Below are 18,658 nucleotides of genomic sequence, written 5' to 3'. Positions count from 1 at the left end.
GCATGAGTCTTCAGATCCTCAAAAAGTTCTACAGCTGCACCATCGAGAGCATCCTGGTATTGCAACTGCTTGGCATCTGACCGCAAGGCACTACAAAGGGTAGTGCGAACAGCCCAGTACATCACTGGGGCCAAGCTTCCTGCCATCCAGGACCTCTATAATAGGCGGTGTCAAAGGAAGTGGAGGAGAGGAAGGAGTGGAGGAGAGGGGAAGGAGTGGAGGAGAGGGAGAAGTGGAGGAGAGGAAGGAGTGGAGGAGAGGAATGAGTGGTGGAGAGGCAGGAGTGGAGGAGAGGAAGGAGTGGAGGAGAGGGGAAGGAGTGGAGGAGAGGGAGAAGTGGAGGAGAGGAAGGAGTGATGGAGAGCGAGGAGTGGAGGAGAAGGAGTGGAGGAGAGGAAGGAATGGAGGAGAGGAAGGAATGGAGGAGAGGAAGGAGTGGAGGAGAGGGAGGAGTGGAGGAGAGGGAGGAGTGGAGGAGAGGAAGTATTGGTGGAGAGGGAGGAGTGGAGGAGAGGGAGAAGTGGAGGAGAGGAAGGAGTGGAGGAGGGGAATGAGTGGAGGAGAGGAAGTATTGGTGGAGAGGGAGGAGTGGAGGAGAGGGAGAAGTGGAGGAGATGAAGGAGTGGAGGAAGAGGTGGAGGAGAGGGAGGAATGGAGGAGAGGGAGGATTGGAGGAGAGGAAGGAATGGAGGAGAGGAAGGAGTGGAGGAGAGGAAGGAGTGGAGAAGGGGAATGAGTGGTGGAGAGGCAGGAGTGGAGGAGAGGGAGGAATGGAGGAGAGGAAGGAGTGGAGGAGAGGAAGGAATGGAGGAGAGGAAGGAGTGGAGGAGAGAGGAAGGAGTGGAGGAGAGGGAGAAGTGGAGGAGAGCGAGGAGTGGAGGAGAAGAAGGAGAGGGAGGAATGGAGGAGAGGAAGGAGTGGAAGGAGTGGAGGAGAGGAAGTATTGGTGGAGAGGGAGGAGTGGAGGACAGGGAGAAGGGGAGGAGATGAAGGAATGGAGGAGAGTGAGGAGTGGAGGAAGAGGTGGAGGAGAGGAAGGAGTGGAGGAGAGGAGGAGAGGGAGGAGTGGAGGAGAGGGAGGAGTGGAGGAGAGGGAGGAGTGGAGGAGAGGGAGGAGTGGAGGAGAGGGAGGAGTGGAGGAGAGGAAGGAGTGGAGGAGAGGGAGGAGTGGAGGAGAGGGAGGAGTGGAGGAGAGGGACGAGTGGAGGAGAGGAAGGATTGGTGGAGAAGGAGGAGTGGAGGAGAGGAAGGAGTGGAGGAGAGGAAGGAGTGGAGGAGAGGGAGGAGTGGAGGAGAGGGAGGAGTGGAGGAGAGGGAGGAGTGGAGGAGAGGGAGGAGTGGAGGAGAGGAAGGGGTGGAGGAGAGGGAGGATTGGAGGAGAGGGACGAGTGGAGGAGAGGAAGGATTGGTGGAGAAGGAGGAGTGGAGGAGAGGAAGGAGTGGAGGAGAGGAAGGAGTGGAGTAGAGGAAGTATTGGTGGAGAAGGAGGAGTGGAGGAGAGGAAGGAGTGGAGGAGAGGAAGGAGTGGAGGAGAGGGAGGAGTGGAGGAGAGGGAGGAGTGGAGGAGAGGGAGGAGTGGAGGAGAGGAAGGGGTGGAGGAGAGGGAGGATTGGAGGAGAGGGACGAGTGGAGGAGAGGAAGGATTGGTGGAGAAGGAGGAGTGGAGGAGAGGAAGGAGTGGAGGAGAGGAAGGAGTGGAGGAGAGGAAGGAGTGGAGGAGGGGAATGAGTGGAGGAGAGGAAGTATTGGTGGAGAGGGAGGAGTGGAGGAGAGGGAGAAGTGGAGGAGATGAAGGAGTGGAGGAAGAGGTGGAGGAGAGGGAGGAATGGAGGAGAGGGAGGAGTGGAGGAGAGGAAGGAATGGAGGAGAGGAAGGAGTGGAGGAGATGGAGAAGTGGAGGAGAGGAAGGAGTGGAGGAGGGGAATGAGTGGTGGAGAGGCAGGAGTGGAGGAGAGGGAGGAATGGAGGAGAGGAAGGAGTGGAGGAGAGGAAGGAGTGGAGGAGAGAGGAAGGAGTGGAGGAGAGGGAGAAGTGGAGGAGAGCGAGGAGTGGAGGAGAAGAAGGAGAGGGAGGAATGGAGGAGAGGAAGGAGTGGAGGAGAGGAAGTATTGGTGGAGAGGGAGGAGTGGAGGACAGGGAGAAGGGGAGGAGATGAAGGAATGGAGGAGAGTGAGGAGTGGAGGAAGAGGTGGAGGAGAGGAAGGAGTGGAGGAGAGGAGGAGAGGGAGGAGTGGAGGAGAGGGAGGAGTGGAGGAGAGGGAGGAGTGGAGGAGAGGGAGGAGTGGAGGAGAGGGAGGAGTGGAGGAGAGGGAGGAGTGGAGGAGAGGAAGGAGTGGAGGAGAGGGAGGAGTGGAGGAGAGGGACGAGTGGAGGAGAGGAAGGATTGGTGGAGAAGGAGGAGTGGAGGAGAGGAAGGAGTGGAGGAGAGGAAGGAGTGGAGGAGAGGGAGGAGTGGAGGAGAGGGAGGAGTGGAGGAGAGGGAGGAGTGGAGGAGAGGGAGGAGTGGAGGAGAGGAAGGGGTGGAGGAGAGGGAGGATTGGAGGAGAGGGACGAGTGGAGGAGAGGAAGGATTGGTGGAGAAGGAGGAGTGGAGGAGAGGAAGGAGTGGAGGAGAGGAAGGAGTGGAGTAGAGGAAGTATTGGTGGAGAAGGAGGAGTGGAGGAGAGGGAGAAGTGGAGGAGAGGAAGGAGTGGAGGAAGGAGTGGAGGAGAGGAAGGAGTGGAGGAGAGGGAGGAATGGAGGAGAGGAAGGAGTGGAGGAGAGGAGAGGGAGGAGTGGAGGAGAGGAAGGAATGGAGGAGAGGAAGGAGTGGAGGAGAGGAAGGAGTGGAGGAGAAGAAGGAGTAGAGGAGAGAGGGGAGTGGAGGAGAGGAAGGAGTGGAGGAGAGGGAGGAGTGGAGGAGAGGAAGTATTGGTGGAGAGGGAGGAGTGGAGGAGAGGAAGGAGTGGAGGAGAAGAAGGAGTGGAGGAGAGGGAGGAATGGAGGAGAGGAAGGAATGGAGGAGAGGGAGGAGTGGAGGAGAGGGAGAAGTGGAGGAGATGAAGGAATGGAGGAGAGCGAGGAGTGGAGGAACGAGTGGAGGAGAGGGAGGAATGGAGGAGAGGGAGGAGTGGAGGAGAGGAAGGAATGGGGAAGAAGGAGTGGAGGAGAGGGAGGAGTGGAGGAGAGGAAGGATTGGTGGAGAGGGAGGAGTGGAGGAGAGGAAGGAATGGAGGAGAGGAAGGAGTGGAGGAGAGGGACGAGTGGAGGAGAGGAAGGATTGGTGGAGAGGGGGGAGTGGAGGAGAGGAAGGAATGGAGGAGAGGAGAGGGAGGAGTGGAGGAGAGGGAGAAGTGGAGGAGAGGAAGGAGTGGAGGAGAGGGAGGAATGGAGGAGAGGAAGAAGTGGAGGAGAGGGAGAAGTGGAGGAGAGGAAGGAGTGGAGGAGAGGGAGGAATGGAGGAGAGGAAGGAGTGGAGGAGAGGAATGAGTGGTGGAGAGGCAGGAGTGGAGGAGAGGAAGGAGTGGAGGAGAGGGGAAGGAGTGGAGGAGAGGGAGAAGTGGAGGAGAGGAAGGAGTGATGGAGAGCGAGGAGTGGAGGAGAAGGAGTGGAGGAGAGGAAGGAATGGAGGAGAGGAAGGAATGGAGGAGAGGAAGGAGTGGAGGAGAGGGAGGAGTGGAGGAGAGGAAGTATTGGTGGAGAGGGAGGAGTGGAAGAGAGGAAGGAGTGGAGGAGAAGAAGGAGTGGAGGAGAGGGAGGAATGGAGGAGAGGAAGGAATGGAGGAGAGGGAGGAGTGGAGGAGAGGGAGAAGTGGAGGAGAGGAAGAAGTGGAGGAGATGAAGGAATGGAGGAGAGCGAGGAGTGGAGGAACGAGTGGAGGAGAGGGAGGAATGGAGGAGAGGGAGGAGTGGAGGAGAGGAAGGAATGGGGAAGAAGGAGTGGAGGAGAGGGAGGAGTGGAGGAGAGGAAGGATTGGTGGAGAGGGGGGAGTGGAGGAGAGGAAGGAATGGAGGAGAGGAGAGGGAGGAGTGGAGGAGAGGGAGAAGTGGAGGAGAGGAAGGAGTGGAGGAGAGGAAGGAGTGGAGGAGAGGGAGAAGTGGAGGAGAGGAAGGAGTGGAGGAGAGGGAGGAATGGAGGAGAGGAAGGAGTGGAGGAGAGGAATGAGTGGTGGAGAGGCAGGAGTGGAGGAGAGGAAGGAGTGGAGGAGAGGGGAAGGAGTGGAGGAGAGGGAGAAGTGGAGGAGAGGAAGGAGTGATGGAGAGCGAGGAGTGGAGGAGAAGGAGTGGAGGAGAGGAAGGAATGGAGGAGAGGAAGGAATGGAGGAGAGGAAGGAGTGGAGGAGAGGGAGGAGTGGAGGAGAGGGAGGAGTGGAGGAGAGGAAGTATTGGTGGAGAGGGAGGAGTGGAGGAGAGGGAGAAGTGGAGGAGATGAAGGAGTGGAGGAAGAGGTGGAGGAGAGGGAGGAATGGAGGAGAGGGAGGAGTGGAGGAGAGGAAGGAGTGGAGGAGAGGAAGGAGTGGAGGAGAGGGAGAAGTGGAGGAGAGGAAGGAGTGGAGGAGGGGAATGAGTGGTGGAGAGGCAGGAGTGGAGGAGAGGGAGGAATGGAGGAGAGGAAGGAGTGGAGGAGAGGGAGGAATGGAGGAGAGGAAGGAGTGGATGAGAGGAAGGAGTGGAGGAGAGGAATGAGTGGTGGAGAGGCAGGAGTGGAGGAGAGAGGAAGGAATGGAGGAGAGGGAGAAGTGGAGGAGAGCGAGGAGTGGAGGAGAAGAAGGAGAGGGAGGAATGGAGGAGAGGAAGGAGTGGAAGGAGTGGAGGAGAGGAAGTATTGGTGGAGAGGGAGGAGTGGAGGAGAGGGAGAAGTGGAGGAGATGAAGGAATGGAGGAGAGTGAGGAGTGGAGGAGAGGAAGGAGTGGAGGAGAGGGAGGAGTGGAGGAGAGGGAGGAGTGGAGGAGAGGGAGGAGTGGAGGAGAGGAAGGGGTGGAGGAGAGGGAGGAGTGGAGGAGAGGGAGGAGTGGAGGAGAGGGACGAGTGGAGGAGAGGAAGGATTGGTGGAGAAGGAGGAGTGGAGGAGAGGAAGGAGTGGAGGAGAGGAAGGAGTGGAGTAGAGGAAGTATTGGTGGAGAAGGAGGAGTGGAGGAGAGGGAGGAGTGGAGGAGAGGGAGAAGTGGAGGAGAGGAAGGAGTGGAGGAAGGAGTGAAGGAGAGGAAGGAGTGGAGGAGAGGGAGGAGTGGAGGAGAGGAGAGGGAGGAGTGGAGGAGAGGAAGGAGTGGAGGAGAGGAAGGAGTGGAGGAGAGGAAGGAGTGGAGGAGAGGAAGGAGTGGAGGAGAGGAAGGAGTGGAGGAGAGGAAGTATTGGTGGAGAGGGAGGAGTGGCGGAGAGGAAGGAGTGGAGGAGAAGAAGGAGTGGAGGAGAGGGAGGAATGGAGGAGAGGAAGGAATGGAGGAGAGGGAGGAGTGGAGGAGAGGGAGAAGTGGAGGAGAGGGAGAAGTGGAGGAGATGAAGGAATGGAGAAGAAGGAGTGGAGGAGAGGGAGGAGTGGAGGAGAGGGAGGAGTGGAGGAGAGGAAGGAATGGAGAAGAAGGAGTGGAGGAGAGGGAGGAGTGGAGGAGAGGAAGGATTGGTGGAGAGGGAGGAGTGGAGGAGAGGAAGGAATGGAGGAGAGGAAGGAGTGGAGGAGAGGGACGAGTGGAGGAGAGGAAGGATTGGTGGAGAGGGGGGAGTGGAGGAGAGGAAGGAATGGAGGAGAGGAGAGGGAGGAGTGGAGGAGAGGAAGTATTGGTGGAGAAGGAGGAGTGGAGGAGAGGAAGGAGTGGAGGAGAGGGAGGAGTGGAGGAGAGGAAGGAGTGGAGGAGAGGGAGTATTGGTGGAGAGGGAGGAGTGGAGGAGAGGGAGAAGTGGAGGAGAGTGAGAAGTGGAGTAGAGGGAGAAGTGGAGGAGAGGAAGGAGTGGAGGAAGGAGTGGAGGAGAGGAAGGAATGGAGGAGAGGAAGGAGTGGAGGAGAGGGAGGAATGGAGGAGAGGAAGGAGTGGAGGAGAGGAAGGAGTGGAGGAGAGGGAGGAGTGGAGGAGAGGAAGGAATGGAGGAGAGGAAGGAGTGGAGGAGAGGGAGGAGTGGAAGTATTGGTGGAGAGGGAGGAGTGGAAGAGAGGAAGGAGTGGAGGAGAAGAAGGAGTGGAGGAGAGGGAGGAATGGAGGAGAGGAAGGAATGGAGGAGAGGAAGGAATGGAGGAGAGGGAGGAGTGGAGGAGAGGAAGTATTGATGGAGAGGGAGGAGTGGAGGAGAGGGAGAAGTGGAGGAGAGGACGGAATGGAGGAGAGCGAGGAGTGGAGGAGAGGAAGGAGTGGAGGAGAGGGAGGAATGGAGGAGAGGAAGGAATGGAGGAGAGGGAGGAGTGGAGGAGAGGGAGGAGTGGAGGAGAGGAAGGAGTGGAGGAGAGGAAGGAGTGGAGGAGAAGAAGTATTGGTGGAGAGGAAGGAGTGGAGGAGAGGAAGGAGTGGAGGAGAGGGAGAAGTGGAGGAGAGGAAGTATTGGAGGAGAGGAAGTATTAGTGGAGAGGGAGGAGTGGAGGAGAGGGAGAAGTGGAGGAGAGGAAGGAATGGAGGAGTGGAAGGAGTGGAGAAGAAGAAGGAATGGAGGAGAGGAAGGAGTGAAGGAGAGGAAGGAGTGGAGGAGAGCGAGGAGTGGAGGAGAGGAAGGAGTGGAGGAGAGTGAGGAGTGGAGGAGAGGAAGGAGTGGAGGAGAGGGAGAAGTGGTGGAGAGGGAGGAATGGAGGAGAGGGAGGAGTGGAGGAGAGGAAGGAGTGGAGGAGAGGGAGGAGATGAGGGGGAGGCCTAGGGGAGGAAATCTCATAAATTAATGAAATAATAATTTGAAAGGGGGTCTGAGAAGAGGAGAGATCTTAGAAAAAGACTCCATAAGAGGAACGAGTGTGTGGTAGAAACGAATGGAGAAAGAATAGCTAATACCATTGAATAATGTCCTACTGGGAATAAAGAGACGGAGAGGAACTGAAGAATGATGGGGTGATGGAGGGAGTTTGAGAAGGAGAACCAGTAGCTGAGGTCATTTCTAAATCTGCTCTGGTGTGGGAGGAGGGTGGATGGCCAGAGACGAAGGGAGAGAGGAGAGACAGAGGGCATGAGGAGGGAGGACGGCCAGAGACAAAGGGAGAGAGGAGAGACAGAGGGCATGAGGAGGGAGGACGGCCAGAGACGAAGGGAGAGAGGAGAGACAGAGGGCATGAGGAGGGTGGACGGCCAGAGACGAAGGGAGAGAGGAGAGACAGAGGGCATGAGGAGGGAGGACGGCCAGAGACGAAGGGAGAGAGGAGAGACAGAGGGCATGAGGAGGGTGGATGGCCAGAGACGAAGGGAGAGAGGAGAGACAGAGGGCATGAGGAGGGAGGACGGCCAGAGACTAAGGGAGAGAAGAGAGACAGAGGGCATGAGGAGGGAGGACGGCCAGAGACGAAGGGAGAGAGGAGAGACAGAGGGCATGAGGAGGGAGGACGGCCAGAGACAAAGGGAGAGAGGAGAGACAGAGGGCATGAGGAGGGAGGACGGCCAGAGACGAAGGGAGAGAGGAGAGACAGAGGGCATGAGGAGGGTGGACGGCCAGAGACGAAGGGAGAGAGGAGAGACAGAGGGCATGAGGAGGGAGGACGGCCAGAGACGAAGGGAGAGAGGAGAGACAGAGGGCATGAGGAGGGTGGATGGCCAGAGACGAAGGGAGAGAGGAGAGACAGAGGGCATGAGGAGGGAGGACGGCCAGAGACTAAGGGAGAGAAGAGAGACAGAGGGCATGAGGAGGGAGGACGGCCAGAGACGAAGGGAGAGAGGAGAGACAGAGGGCATGAGGAGGGTGGACGGCCAGAGACAAGGGGAGAGAGGAGAGGCAGAGGGCATGAGGAGGGTGGACGGCCAGAGACTAAGGGAGAGAGGAGAGACAGAGGGCATGAGGAGGGTGGACGGCCAGAGACGAAGGGAGAGAGGGGAGACAGAGGGCATGAGGAGGGTGGACGGCCAGAGACGAAGGGAGAGAGGAGAGACAGAGGGCATGAGGAGGGAGGACGGCCAGAGACGAAGGGAGAGAGGAGAGACAGAGGGCATGAGGAGGGTGGACGGCCAGAGACGAAGGGAGAGAGGAGAGACAGAGGGCATGAGGAGGGTGGACGGCCAGAGACGAAGGGAGAGAGGAGAGACAGAGGGCATGAGGAGGGAGGGGTGGAAATAAGGGAGAAAGAGTAGAGGGAGAAATATAGAGTGTGGCAAGAAAGAACAAGGGATTGAATGATAGAGAGGAGAAAACAGAGGGCAAGGAGATACACAGAGAGAGAGACAGTGAGAGAGACAGAGAGACAGAGAGAGAGAGAGACAGCGAGAGAGAGACAGAGAGAGAGAGAGAGAGAGAGACAAAGAGAGAGAGAGAGACAAAGAGAGCGCGAGAGAGAGACAGAGAGAGAGAGAGACAGAGAGAGAGACATTGAGAGAGAGACAGAGAGAGAGAGAGAAATATATATTATATATTATCTACCTCACTTGCTTTGGCAATGTTAACACGTTTCCCATGCCAATAAAGCCCTTGAATTGAATTGAGAGAGAGAGAGACAGAGGGAGAGAGAGAGACAGAGATATTTACAGAGAAAGAGAGAGAGAGGGAGGGAGAGTGAGTGACATAGACAGAGAGAGAGGAGGAGAAAGAGAGAGGGAGGGAGAGCGAGAGAGAGACAGACAGACAGAGGGCGAGAGAGAGGGAGAGAGAGAGAGAGAAAGAGAGGGAGAGAGCGACAGAGACAGAGAGATAGACAGAGAGAGAGAGAGACAGAGAGAGAGAGAGAGAGAGAGAGAGAGAGAGAGATAGACAGAGAGAGAGGAGGAGAAAGAGAGAGAGAGAGAGGGAGAGCGAGAGAGAGACAGACAGACAGAGGGCGAGAGAGAGGGAGAGAGAGGGAGAGAGACAGAGAGAGAGAGAGAGAGAGAGAGAGAGAGAGACAGAGACAGAGAGATAGACAGAGAGAGAGATAGACAGAGAGAGAGAGAAAGAGAGAGAGCGAGAGATAGACAGAGAGAGAGGAGGAGAAAGAGAGAGAGGGAGGGAGAGCGAGAGAGAGACAGAGAGAGAGAGAGATAGACAGAGAGAGAGAGGAGAAAGAGAGAGAGAGAGCGGGAGAGAGAGCGAGAGAGAGACAGAGGGAGAGAGAGAGAGAGAGAGAGAGAGAGGGGGAGAGAGATCTCCTAACCTCCTGCCCAATGTATGACCATATTAGAGAGACATATTTCCCTCAGACTACACAGATCCACAAAGAATTCGAAAACAAATCCAATTTTGATAAACTCTCATATCTACTGGGTGAAATACCACAGTCTGCAATCACAGCAGCAAGATTTGTGACCTGTTGCCACAAGAAAAGCGCAACCAGTGAAGAACAAACACCATTGTAAATTACAACCCATATTTACAGTGCTTTGCGAAAGTATTCGCCCCCCCCCTTGAACTTTGCAACCTTTTGCCACATTTCAGGCTTCAAACATAAATATATAAAACTGTATTTTTTTGTGAAGAATCAACATCAAGTGGGACACAATCATGAAGTGGAACGACATTTATTGGATGTTTCAAACTTTTTTAACAAATCAAAAACTGAAAAATTGGGCGTGCAAAATTATTCAGCCACCTTAAGTTAATACTTTGTAGCGCCACCTTTTGCTGCGATTACAGCTGTAAGTCGCTTGGGGTATGTCTCTATCAGTTTTGCACATCGAGAGACTGAAATGTTTTCCCATTCCTCCTTGCAAAACAGCTCGAGCTCAGTGAGGTTGGATGGAGAGCATTTGTGAACAGCAGTTTTCAGTTCTTTCCACAGATTCTCGATTGGATTCAGGTCTGGACTTTGACTTGGCCATTCTAACACCTGGATATGTTTATTTTTGAACCATTCCATTGTAGATTTTGCTTTATGTTTTGGATCATTGTCTTGTTGGAAGACAAATCTCCTTCCCAGTCTCAGGTCTTTTGCAGACTCCATCAGGTTTTCTTCCAGAATGGTCCTGTATTTGGCTCCATCCATCTTCCCATCAATTTTAACCATCTTCCCTGGTGGATGCTGCCACCACCATGTTTGACAGTGGGGATGGTGTGTTCAGGGTGATGAGCTGTGTTGCTTTTACGCCAAACATAACTTTTTGCATTGTTGCCAAAAAGTTCAATTTTGGTTTCATCTGACCAGAGCACCTTCTTCCACATGTTTGGTGTGTCTCCCAGGTGGCTTGTGGCAAACTTTAAACGACACTTTTTATGTATATCTTTAAGAAATGGCTTTCTTCTTGCCACTCTTCCATAAAGGCCAGATTTGTGCAATATACGACTAATTGTTGTCCTATGGACAGAGTCTCCCACCTCAGCTGTAGATCTCTGCAGTTCATCCAGAGTGATCATGGGCCTTGGCTGCATCTCTGATCAGTCTTCTCCTTGTATGAGCTGAAAGTTTAGAGGGACGGCCAGGTCTTGGTAGATTTGCAGTGGTCTGATACTCCTTCCATTTCAATATTATCGCTTGCACAGTGCTCCTTGGGATGTTTAAAGCTTGGGAAATCTTTTTGTATCCAAATCCGGCTTTAAACTTCTTCACAACAGTATCTCGGACCTGCCTGGTGTGTTCCTTGTTCTTCATGATGCTCTCTGCGCTTTTAACGGACCTCTGAGACTATCACAGTGCAGGTGCATTTATACGGAGACTTGATTACACACAGGTGGATTGTATTTATCATCATTAGTCATTTAGGTCAACATTGGATCATTCAGAGATCCTCACTGAACTTCTGGAGAGAGTTTGCTGCACTGAAAGTAAAGGGGCTGAATAATTTTGCACGCCCAATTTTTCAGTTTTTGATTTGTTAAAAAAGTTTGAAATATCCAATAAATGTCGTTTCACTTCATGATTGTGTCCCACTTATTGTTGATTCTTCCCAAAAAAATACAGTTTTATATCTTTATGTTTGAAGCCTGAAATGTGGCAAAAGGTCGCAAAGTTCAAGGGGGCCGAATACTTTCGCAAGGCACTGTATGCTTATTTATTTTCCCTTTAACCATTTGTACATTGTTACAACACTGTATATATAATATGACATTTGTAATGTCTTTATTGTTTTGAAACTTCTGTATGTATAATGTTTACTGTTAATTTTTGTTTATTTCACTTTTGTATATTATCTACCTCACTTGCTTTGGCAATGTTAACACGTTTCCCATGCCAATAAAGCCCCTTGAATTGAATTGAATTGTGAGCGAGAGAGAGAGAGAGAGAGAGAGAGAGAGAGAGAGAGAGAGAGAGAGAGAGAGAGAGAGAGAGAGAGAGAGAGAGAGAGAGAGAGAGAGAGAGAGAGAGAGAGAGAGAGAGAGAGAGAGAGAGAGAGATCATACTATAGTGTCCCATGTTTAATGAACAGTGCCCTAACCCTGGCAGAGCTACAATACCCCACTGGAGAGTAGAACAAGACAAAGAAGGATGGGACAATTAATTAGTGCGATAGTCTAGTCTAGAAGTAGTCCTGAAGGGCCAATGAGAGAGTAGATACAACACAATGAACACACTGGAATTCCAAGGCTCTTCTCCATGACATCATGTGTGTGTGTGTGTGTGTGTGTGTGTGTGTGTGTGTGTGTGTGTGTGTGTGTGTGTGTGTGTGTGTGTGTGTGTGTGTGTGTGTGTGTGTGTGTGTGTGTGTGTGTGTGTGTGTGTGTGTGTGTGTGTGTGTGTGTGTGTGTGTGTGTGTGTGTGTTTGTGTGTGTGTGTGTTTTTCACATGACTTGTACTCACCCCCGGTAGCGTCTTCTGCTCATGCAAAGCACTCTGGGCCTTCAGCGCTGACTCCCTCGCACAGTATGTCAGGAATGCACATCCTGAGAGAGAGAGAGAGAGAGAGAGAGAGAGAGAGAGAGAGAGAGAGAGAGAGAGAGAGAGAGAGAGAGAGAGAGAGAGAGAGAGAGAGAGAGAGAGAGAGAGAGAGAGAGAGAGAGAGAGAGAGAGAGAGAGAGAGAGAGAGAGAGAGAGAGAGAGAGAGACAGACAGAGAGAGAGACAGAGAGAGAGAGAGAGAGAGAGAGAGAGAGAGAGAGAGAGAGAGAGAGAGAGAGAGAGAGAGAGAGAGAGAGCAAGAAGGAGAAAGAGAAAGAGAAAGAGAAAGAGAAAGAGGAAGAGAAAGAGAAAGAGAGGAGGGAAGAAAGGTAACAAGAGGGAGGAGAGAAAGATGATGAGATATTTGATGATGTCATCTTAGTTTGTTAGATAAGTGAGAATATAAAAACAAAGAGAGTCCATATGCATAACCTCCCAGTCATTTATGGGTAATAAAACACCAAGGTCTTGGCATCACTGTGCCTTCTTCAGGGTGAGATTCTACATATTGTTCAGATATGTGGGAATAACATAACTATTCTGGATGGAGCCTCCTGGGCAGACGGACAGAACACACAGGTTCATGCAGACAGACACACACACTGAACAGTCAATCTGCTTCTATTTATCTCTATCTCCTACCATCTTCCTTTCCCTGTTCCTCATTTTCAAGTCCATAATGTAAAAAGCGAATGGTTTTCTACAAGCCCCATGAACACAGTTAACCTACAGCTGACGAGGACACAACACGGCACAGCGCGGCTCAAAACAGCACAGCTCAGAACAACACATCCTTAATACCAAATAAAACTCACATTCACTCTATTCATCTAACTCACTACTAAAGAACCACTCACACTCATTCCCATACCTCCCTCCATCTCTCCCTTTCTCCCTTTCTCCCTTTCTCTCTCTCTCTCTCTCTCTCTCTCTCTCTCTCTCTCTCTCTCTCTCTCTCTCTCTCTCTCTCTCTCTCTCTCTCTCTCTCTCTCTCTCTCTCTCTCTCTCTGTCCCATTCTCTCTCTCCCTCTCTCTCTCCCTCTCTCTCTCTCTCTCTCTCTCTCTCTCTCTCTCTCTCTCTCTCTCTCTCTCTCTCTCTCTCTCTCTCTCTCTCTCTCTCTCTCTCTCTCTCTCTCTCTCTCTCTCTCTCTCTCTCTCTCTCTCTCTCTCTCTCTCATGTACCTGTGTGTAGGTAGAGCGGCTGGCCAATGTTGTTCCTACAGCTGTCACAAACCTGTCACCACCACTAACACAACAGGCAGCAAGTTAACCAGGGCTGTTCTCAGAGTTGTTATACACACAGCAGAGCAACATGCTAGCTCAGAATGCTTACAGAACCATCAGCCCTGTCCAGCATGACTCAACAACATACACACAGAGACACACACAGACACACACACATAATGACACACACAGACACAAACATAATAACACACACAGACACACACAGACACACATAATGACACACACAGACACACACCCTTAATAGAAATTAACAATGACCCCCCCCCTCCAAACACACACCCTTAATAGAAATTAACAATGACCCCCCCTCCAAACACACACACTTAATAGAAATGATCAATGACCCCCTCCCCCTCCAAACACACACACCCTTAATAGAAATTAACAATGTCCCCCCTCCAAACACACACCCTTAATAGAAATTAACAGTGCCCCCCTCCAAACACACACACCCTTAATAGAAATTAACAATGACCTCCCCTCCAAACACACACACCCTTATAGAGAAATTAACAATGACGCCCCCTCCAAACACACACACCCTTAATAGAAATTAACAGTGCCCCCCTCCAAACACACACACCCTTAATAGAAAATAACAATGACCCCCAAACACACACACCCTTAAAAGAAAATAACAATGACCCCCAAGCACCCCCCCTCCAAACACACACACCCTTAATAGAAATTAACAATGACCCCCAAACACCCCCTCCAAACACACACACCCTTAATAGAAATTAACAATGACCCCCCCCTCCAAACACACACACCCTTAATAGAAATTAACAATGACCCCCCCCCTCCAAACACACACACTTAATAGAAATTAACAATGCCCCCTCCCCCCTCCAGACACACACACACTTAATAGAAATTAACAATGACCCCCCTCCAAACACACACCCTTAATAGAAATTAACAATGACCCCCTCCCTCCAAACACACACACCCTTAATAGAAATTAACAATGCCCCCTCCAAACACACACCCTTAATAGAAATTAACAGTGCCCCCCCCTCCAAAACACACACCCTTAATAGAAATTAACAATGACCCCCTCCCTCCAAACACACACACCCTTAATAGAAATTAACAATGCCCCCCCCTCCAAACACACACCCTTAATAGAAATTAACAGTGCCCCCCTCCAAACACACACACCCTTAATAGAAATTAACAATGACCCCCCCTCCAAACACACACACCCTTAATAGAAATTAACAATGAACCCCCCTCCAAACACACACACACTTAATAGAAATTAACAATGACCCCCCTCCAAACGCACACACCCTTAATAGAAATTAACAATGACGCCCCCTCCAAACACACACACCCTTAATAGAAATTAACAATGACCCCCAAACACCCCCCTCCAAACACACACACCCTTAATAGAAATTAACAATGACCCCCAAACACCCCCTCCAAACACACACACCCTTAATAGAAATTAACAATGACCCCCCCCTCCAAACACACACACCCTTAATAGAAATTAACAATGACCCACCCCCCCCTCCAAACACACACACCCTTAATAGAAATTAACAATGACCCCCTCCAAACACACACACACTTAATAGAAATTAACAATGACCCCCCTCCAAACACACACACCCTTAATAGAAATGAACAATGACCCTCCCCTCCAAACACACATACTCTTAATAGAAATTAACAATGACCCCAAACACACACACCCTTAAAGGGAGATAACAATGACACCCCAAACACCCCCTCCAAACACACACACCCTTAATAGAAATTAACAATGACGCCCCCTCCAAACACATATACTCTTAATAGAAAATAACAATGACCCCCCCTCCAAACACACACACACTTAATAGAAATTAACAATGACCCCCTCCAAACGCACACACCCTTAATAGAAATTAACAATGACCCCCCCTCCAAACACACACACCCTTCATAGAAATTAACAATAACCCCCCTCCAAAACACACACACTTAATAGAAAATAACAATGACCCCCAAACACACACACCCTTAATAGAAATTAACAATGACCCCCCTCCAAACACACACACACTTAATAGAAAATAACAATGACCCCCAAACACACACACCCTTAATAGAAATTAACAATGATCACCCCCTACAAACACACACACCATTAATAGAAATTAACAATGACCCCCCTCCAAACACACACACACTTAATAGAAATTAACAATGACCCCCTCCAAACACACACACCCTTAATAGAAATGAACAATGACCCTCCCCTCCAAACACACATACTCTTAATAGAAATTAACAATGACCCCCCCAAACACACACACCCTTAAAGGGAGATAACAATGACACCCCAAACACCCCCTCCAAACACACACACCCTTAATAGAAATTAACAATGACGCCCCTCCAAACACATATACTCTTAATAGAAAATAACAATGACCCCCTCCAAACACACACACACTTAATAGAAATTAACAATGACCCCCCCTCCAAACGCACACACCCTTAATAGAAATTAACAATGACCCCCCCCTCCAAACACACACACCCTTCATAGAAATTAACAATAACCCCCCTCCAAACACACACACACTTAATAGAAAATAACAATGACCCCCAAACACACACACCCTTAATAGAAATTAACAATGACCCCCCCTCCAAACACACACACACTTAATAGAAAATAACAATGACCCCCAAACACACACACCCTTAATAGAAATTAACAATGATCACCCCCTACAAACACACACACCATTAATAGAAATGAACAATGACGCCCCCTCCAAACACATATACTCTTAATAGAAAATAACAATGACCCCCAAACACACACACCCTTAATAGAAATTAACAATGACCCCCCAAACACCCCCCTCCAAACACACACACCCTTAATAGAAATGAACAATGCCCCCCTCCAAACACACATACTTAATAGAAATTAACAATGACCCCCCCCAAACACACACACCCTTAATAGAAATTAACAATGATCACCCCCTACAAACACACACACCATTAATAGAAATTAACAATGACGCCCCCTCCAAACACATATACTCTTAATAGAAATGAACAATGACCCCCAAACACACACACCCTTAAAAGAAAATAACAATGACCCCCAAACACCCCCCCACCCTCCAAACACACACACCCTTAATAGAAATTAACAATGACCCCCCCCTCCAAACACACACACCCTTAATAGAAATTAACAATGACCCCCCTCCAAACACACACACCCTTAATAGAAATTAACAATGACCCCCCCCTCCAAACACGCATACTCATAATATAAAAAATTAACAATGACCCCCCTCCAAACACACACACACCATTAATAGAAATTAACAATGACCCCCCCCCCTCCAAACACACACACACTTAATAGAAATGAACAATGACCCCCCTCCAAACACACACACTCTTAATAGAAATGAACAATGACCCCCATCAACCACACACACCCTTAATAGAAAATAACAATGACCCCCCTCCAAACACACACACCCTTAATAGAAATTAACAATGACCCCCCTCCAAACACACACACCATTAATAGAAATTAACAATGACCCCCCCCTCCAAACACACACACACTTAATAGAAATGAACAATGAACCCCCCTCCAAACACACACACCCTTAATAGAAATGAACAATGCCCCCCCTCCAAACACACACACTCTTAATGGAAATTAACAATGAACCCCCCTCCAAACACACACACTCTTAATAGAAATTAACAATGACCCCCCTCCAAACACACACACACACTTAATAGAAATTAACAATGACCATTATTATTATTATTACCCCCCTCCAAACACACACACACTTAATAGAAATTAACTATGACCCCCCTCCAAACACACACACAGGGCCCTCTTAAAGATGGGCTTATTGTTGCATATCTAATGGGGATTCTCCAAACTTGAGATGGTCTCCCTCTCAGCAGGCTTGAATCAGTAGGCTTACCACTCCACTATACTGACTGGAGAAACGGCTAAGCTCCTACATAACACCCCAGGTCAGAAAAATGGGTCTACCTAGTGTGTGTGTGTGTGTGTGTGTGTGTGTGTGTGTGTGTGTGTGTGTGTGTGTGTGTGTGTGTGTGTGTGTGTGTGTGTGTGTGTGTGTGTGTGTGTGTGTGTGTGTGTGTGTGTGTGTGTGTGACTGTATACGAGACTAGAGGTATGCCAGGGTTAGACAGATATTAAGATAACACCCATCATCTGAACTAGAGTGACTTGGGGTCATGGCTTAAAGGCTAAGGGTCAGGACAGGGGAGAGAGAGAGAGAGAGAGACAGAGAGAGAGAGAGAGAGAGAGAGAGAGAGAGAGAGAGAGAGAGAGAGAGAGAGAGAGAGAGAGAGAGAGAGAGAGAGAGAGAGAGAGAGAGAGAGAGAGGGAGAGAGAGAGAGAGAGAGAGAGAGAGAGAGAGAGAGAGAGAGAGGTTAAGGAGTATTTATAAGGATATGATAGGCTGCTCTCCAGTCATAGAGGATGACTTTATACCCATCCCTCTAATAATGTAGGAGCTGTTGACTTTTCCCAGAAAATCCCCATGTTTAACCTACAGATTGGACCGCATGCAATGTTTTCCCATTTAAGGTGAGGGAGGGCTGGGACGGAGAGATAAACAGAGAGATCAGGAACGACAGTGATCCAAATACCAACCAAGCTCACGACTGAGTACACACACGCGCACGTGTGTACGCACGTGCACAGACACTAGAGGATTAGAGAGTGTGAGCGAGAGAGAGAAAGACTGAAAGAGAGAAAGAATATACTCCCCCTTCCCCCATCCTCTCCCAGAAGACACTGTTTGATATACAGTACCAGTCAAAAGTTTGGACACACCTACTCATTCAAGGGTTTTTCTTTATTTGTACTATTTTCAACATTGTAGAATAATAGTGAAGATATCAAAACTATAAAATAACACATATGGTATCATGTAGTTACCAAAACAGTGTTAAACAAATCAAAATATATTTAATATTTTAGTAGCCACCCTTTGCCTTGATGACAGCTTTGCACACTCTTGGCATTCTCTCAACCAGCTTCACCTGGAATGCTTTTCTAACAGCCTTGAAGGAGTTCCCACATATGCTGAGCACTTGTTGCTGCTTTTCCTTCACTCTGCGATCCAACTCATCCCAAACCATCTTAATTGGGTTGAGGTCGGATGATTGTGAGGTCATCTGATGCAGCACTCTCTGACTCTCCTTCTTGGTAAAATAACCCTTACACAGCCTGGAGGTGTGTTCGGTCATTCTCCTGTTGAAAAACAAATGATAGTCCCACTAAGCACAAACCAGATGGGGTGGTGTATCGCTGCAGAATGCTGTGGTAGTCATGCTGGTTAAGTGTGCTTTGAATTCAAAATAAATCACAGAGAGTGTCACCAGCAAAGCACCCCCACACCATCACATACACATACAGAGATCATAGGTTCACCTACTTACTCTTTGTCTCAAAGACAAGGCGGTTGGAACCAAAAATCTCAAATTTGGACTCCAGACCAAAGGACAGATTTC

At 50.0% G+C, this 18,658-nt stretch overlaps 1 protein-coding gene across 4 annotated transcripts in view; it reads right to left on the bottom strand.

Annotated features, from left to right (window-relative positions):
- LOC123998190 (CUGBP Elav-like family member 3) overlaps positions 1-18,658 on the bottom strand; it is a 127,872-nt gene that overhangs the window by 103,907 nt on the left and 5,307 nt on the right. For all 4 annotated transcript variants that reach the window (XR_006832232.1, XM_046303204.1, XM_046303205.1 and 1 more), the window contains exon 4: positions 11,796-11,878. Coding sequence is in view for 3 of the 4 variants with exons in the window: in XM_046303204.1 (XP_046159160.1) it covers positions 11,796-11,878 (83 nt within the window). In the remaining variant the exon portion in view is untranslated. The remainder of the gene's footprint in view (positions 1-11,795; positions 11,879-18,658) is intronic.

The sequence above is a fragment of the Oncorhynchus gorbuscha genome, linkage group LG15, assembly GCF_021184085.1.
Source record: "Oncorhynchus gorbuscha isolate QuinsamMale2020 ecotype Even-year linkage group LG15, OgorEven_v1.0, whole genome shotgun sequence".
Classification (NCBI taxonomy): Eukaryota; Metazoa; Chordata; class Actinopteri; order Salmoniformes; family Salmonidae; genus Oncorhynchus; species Oncorhynchus gorbuscha.
Note: the sequence above shows the minus strand (reverse complement) of the source record. Positions and strands in the feature narration are given on the sequence as shown.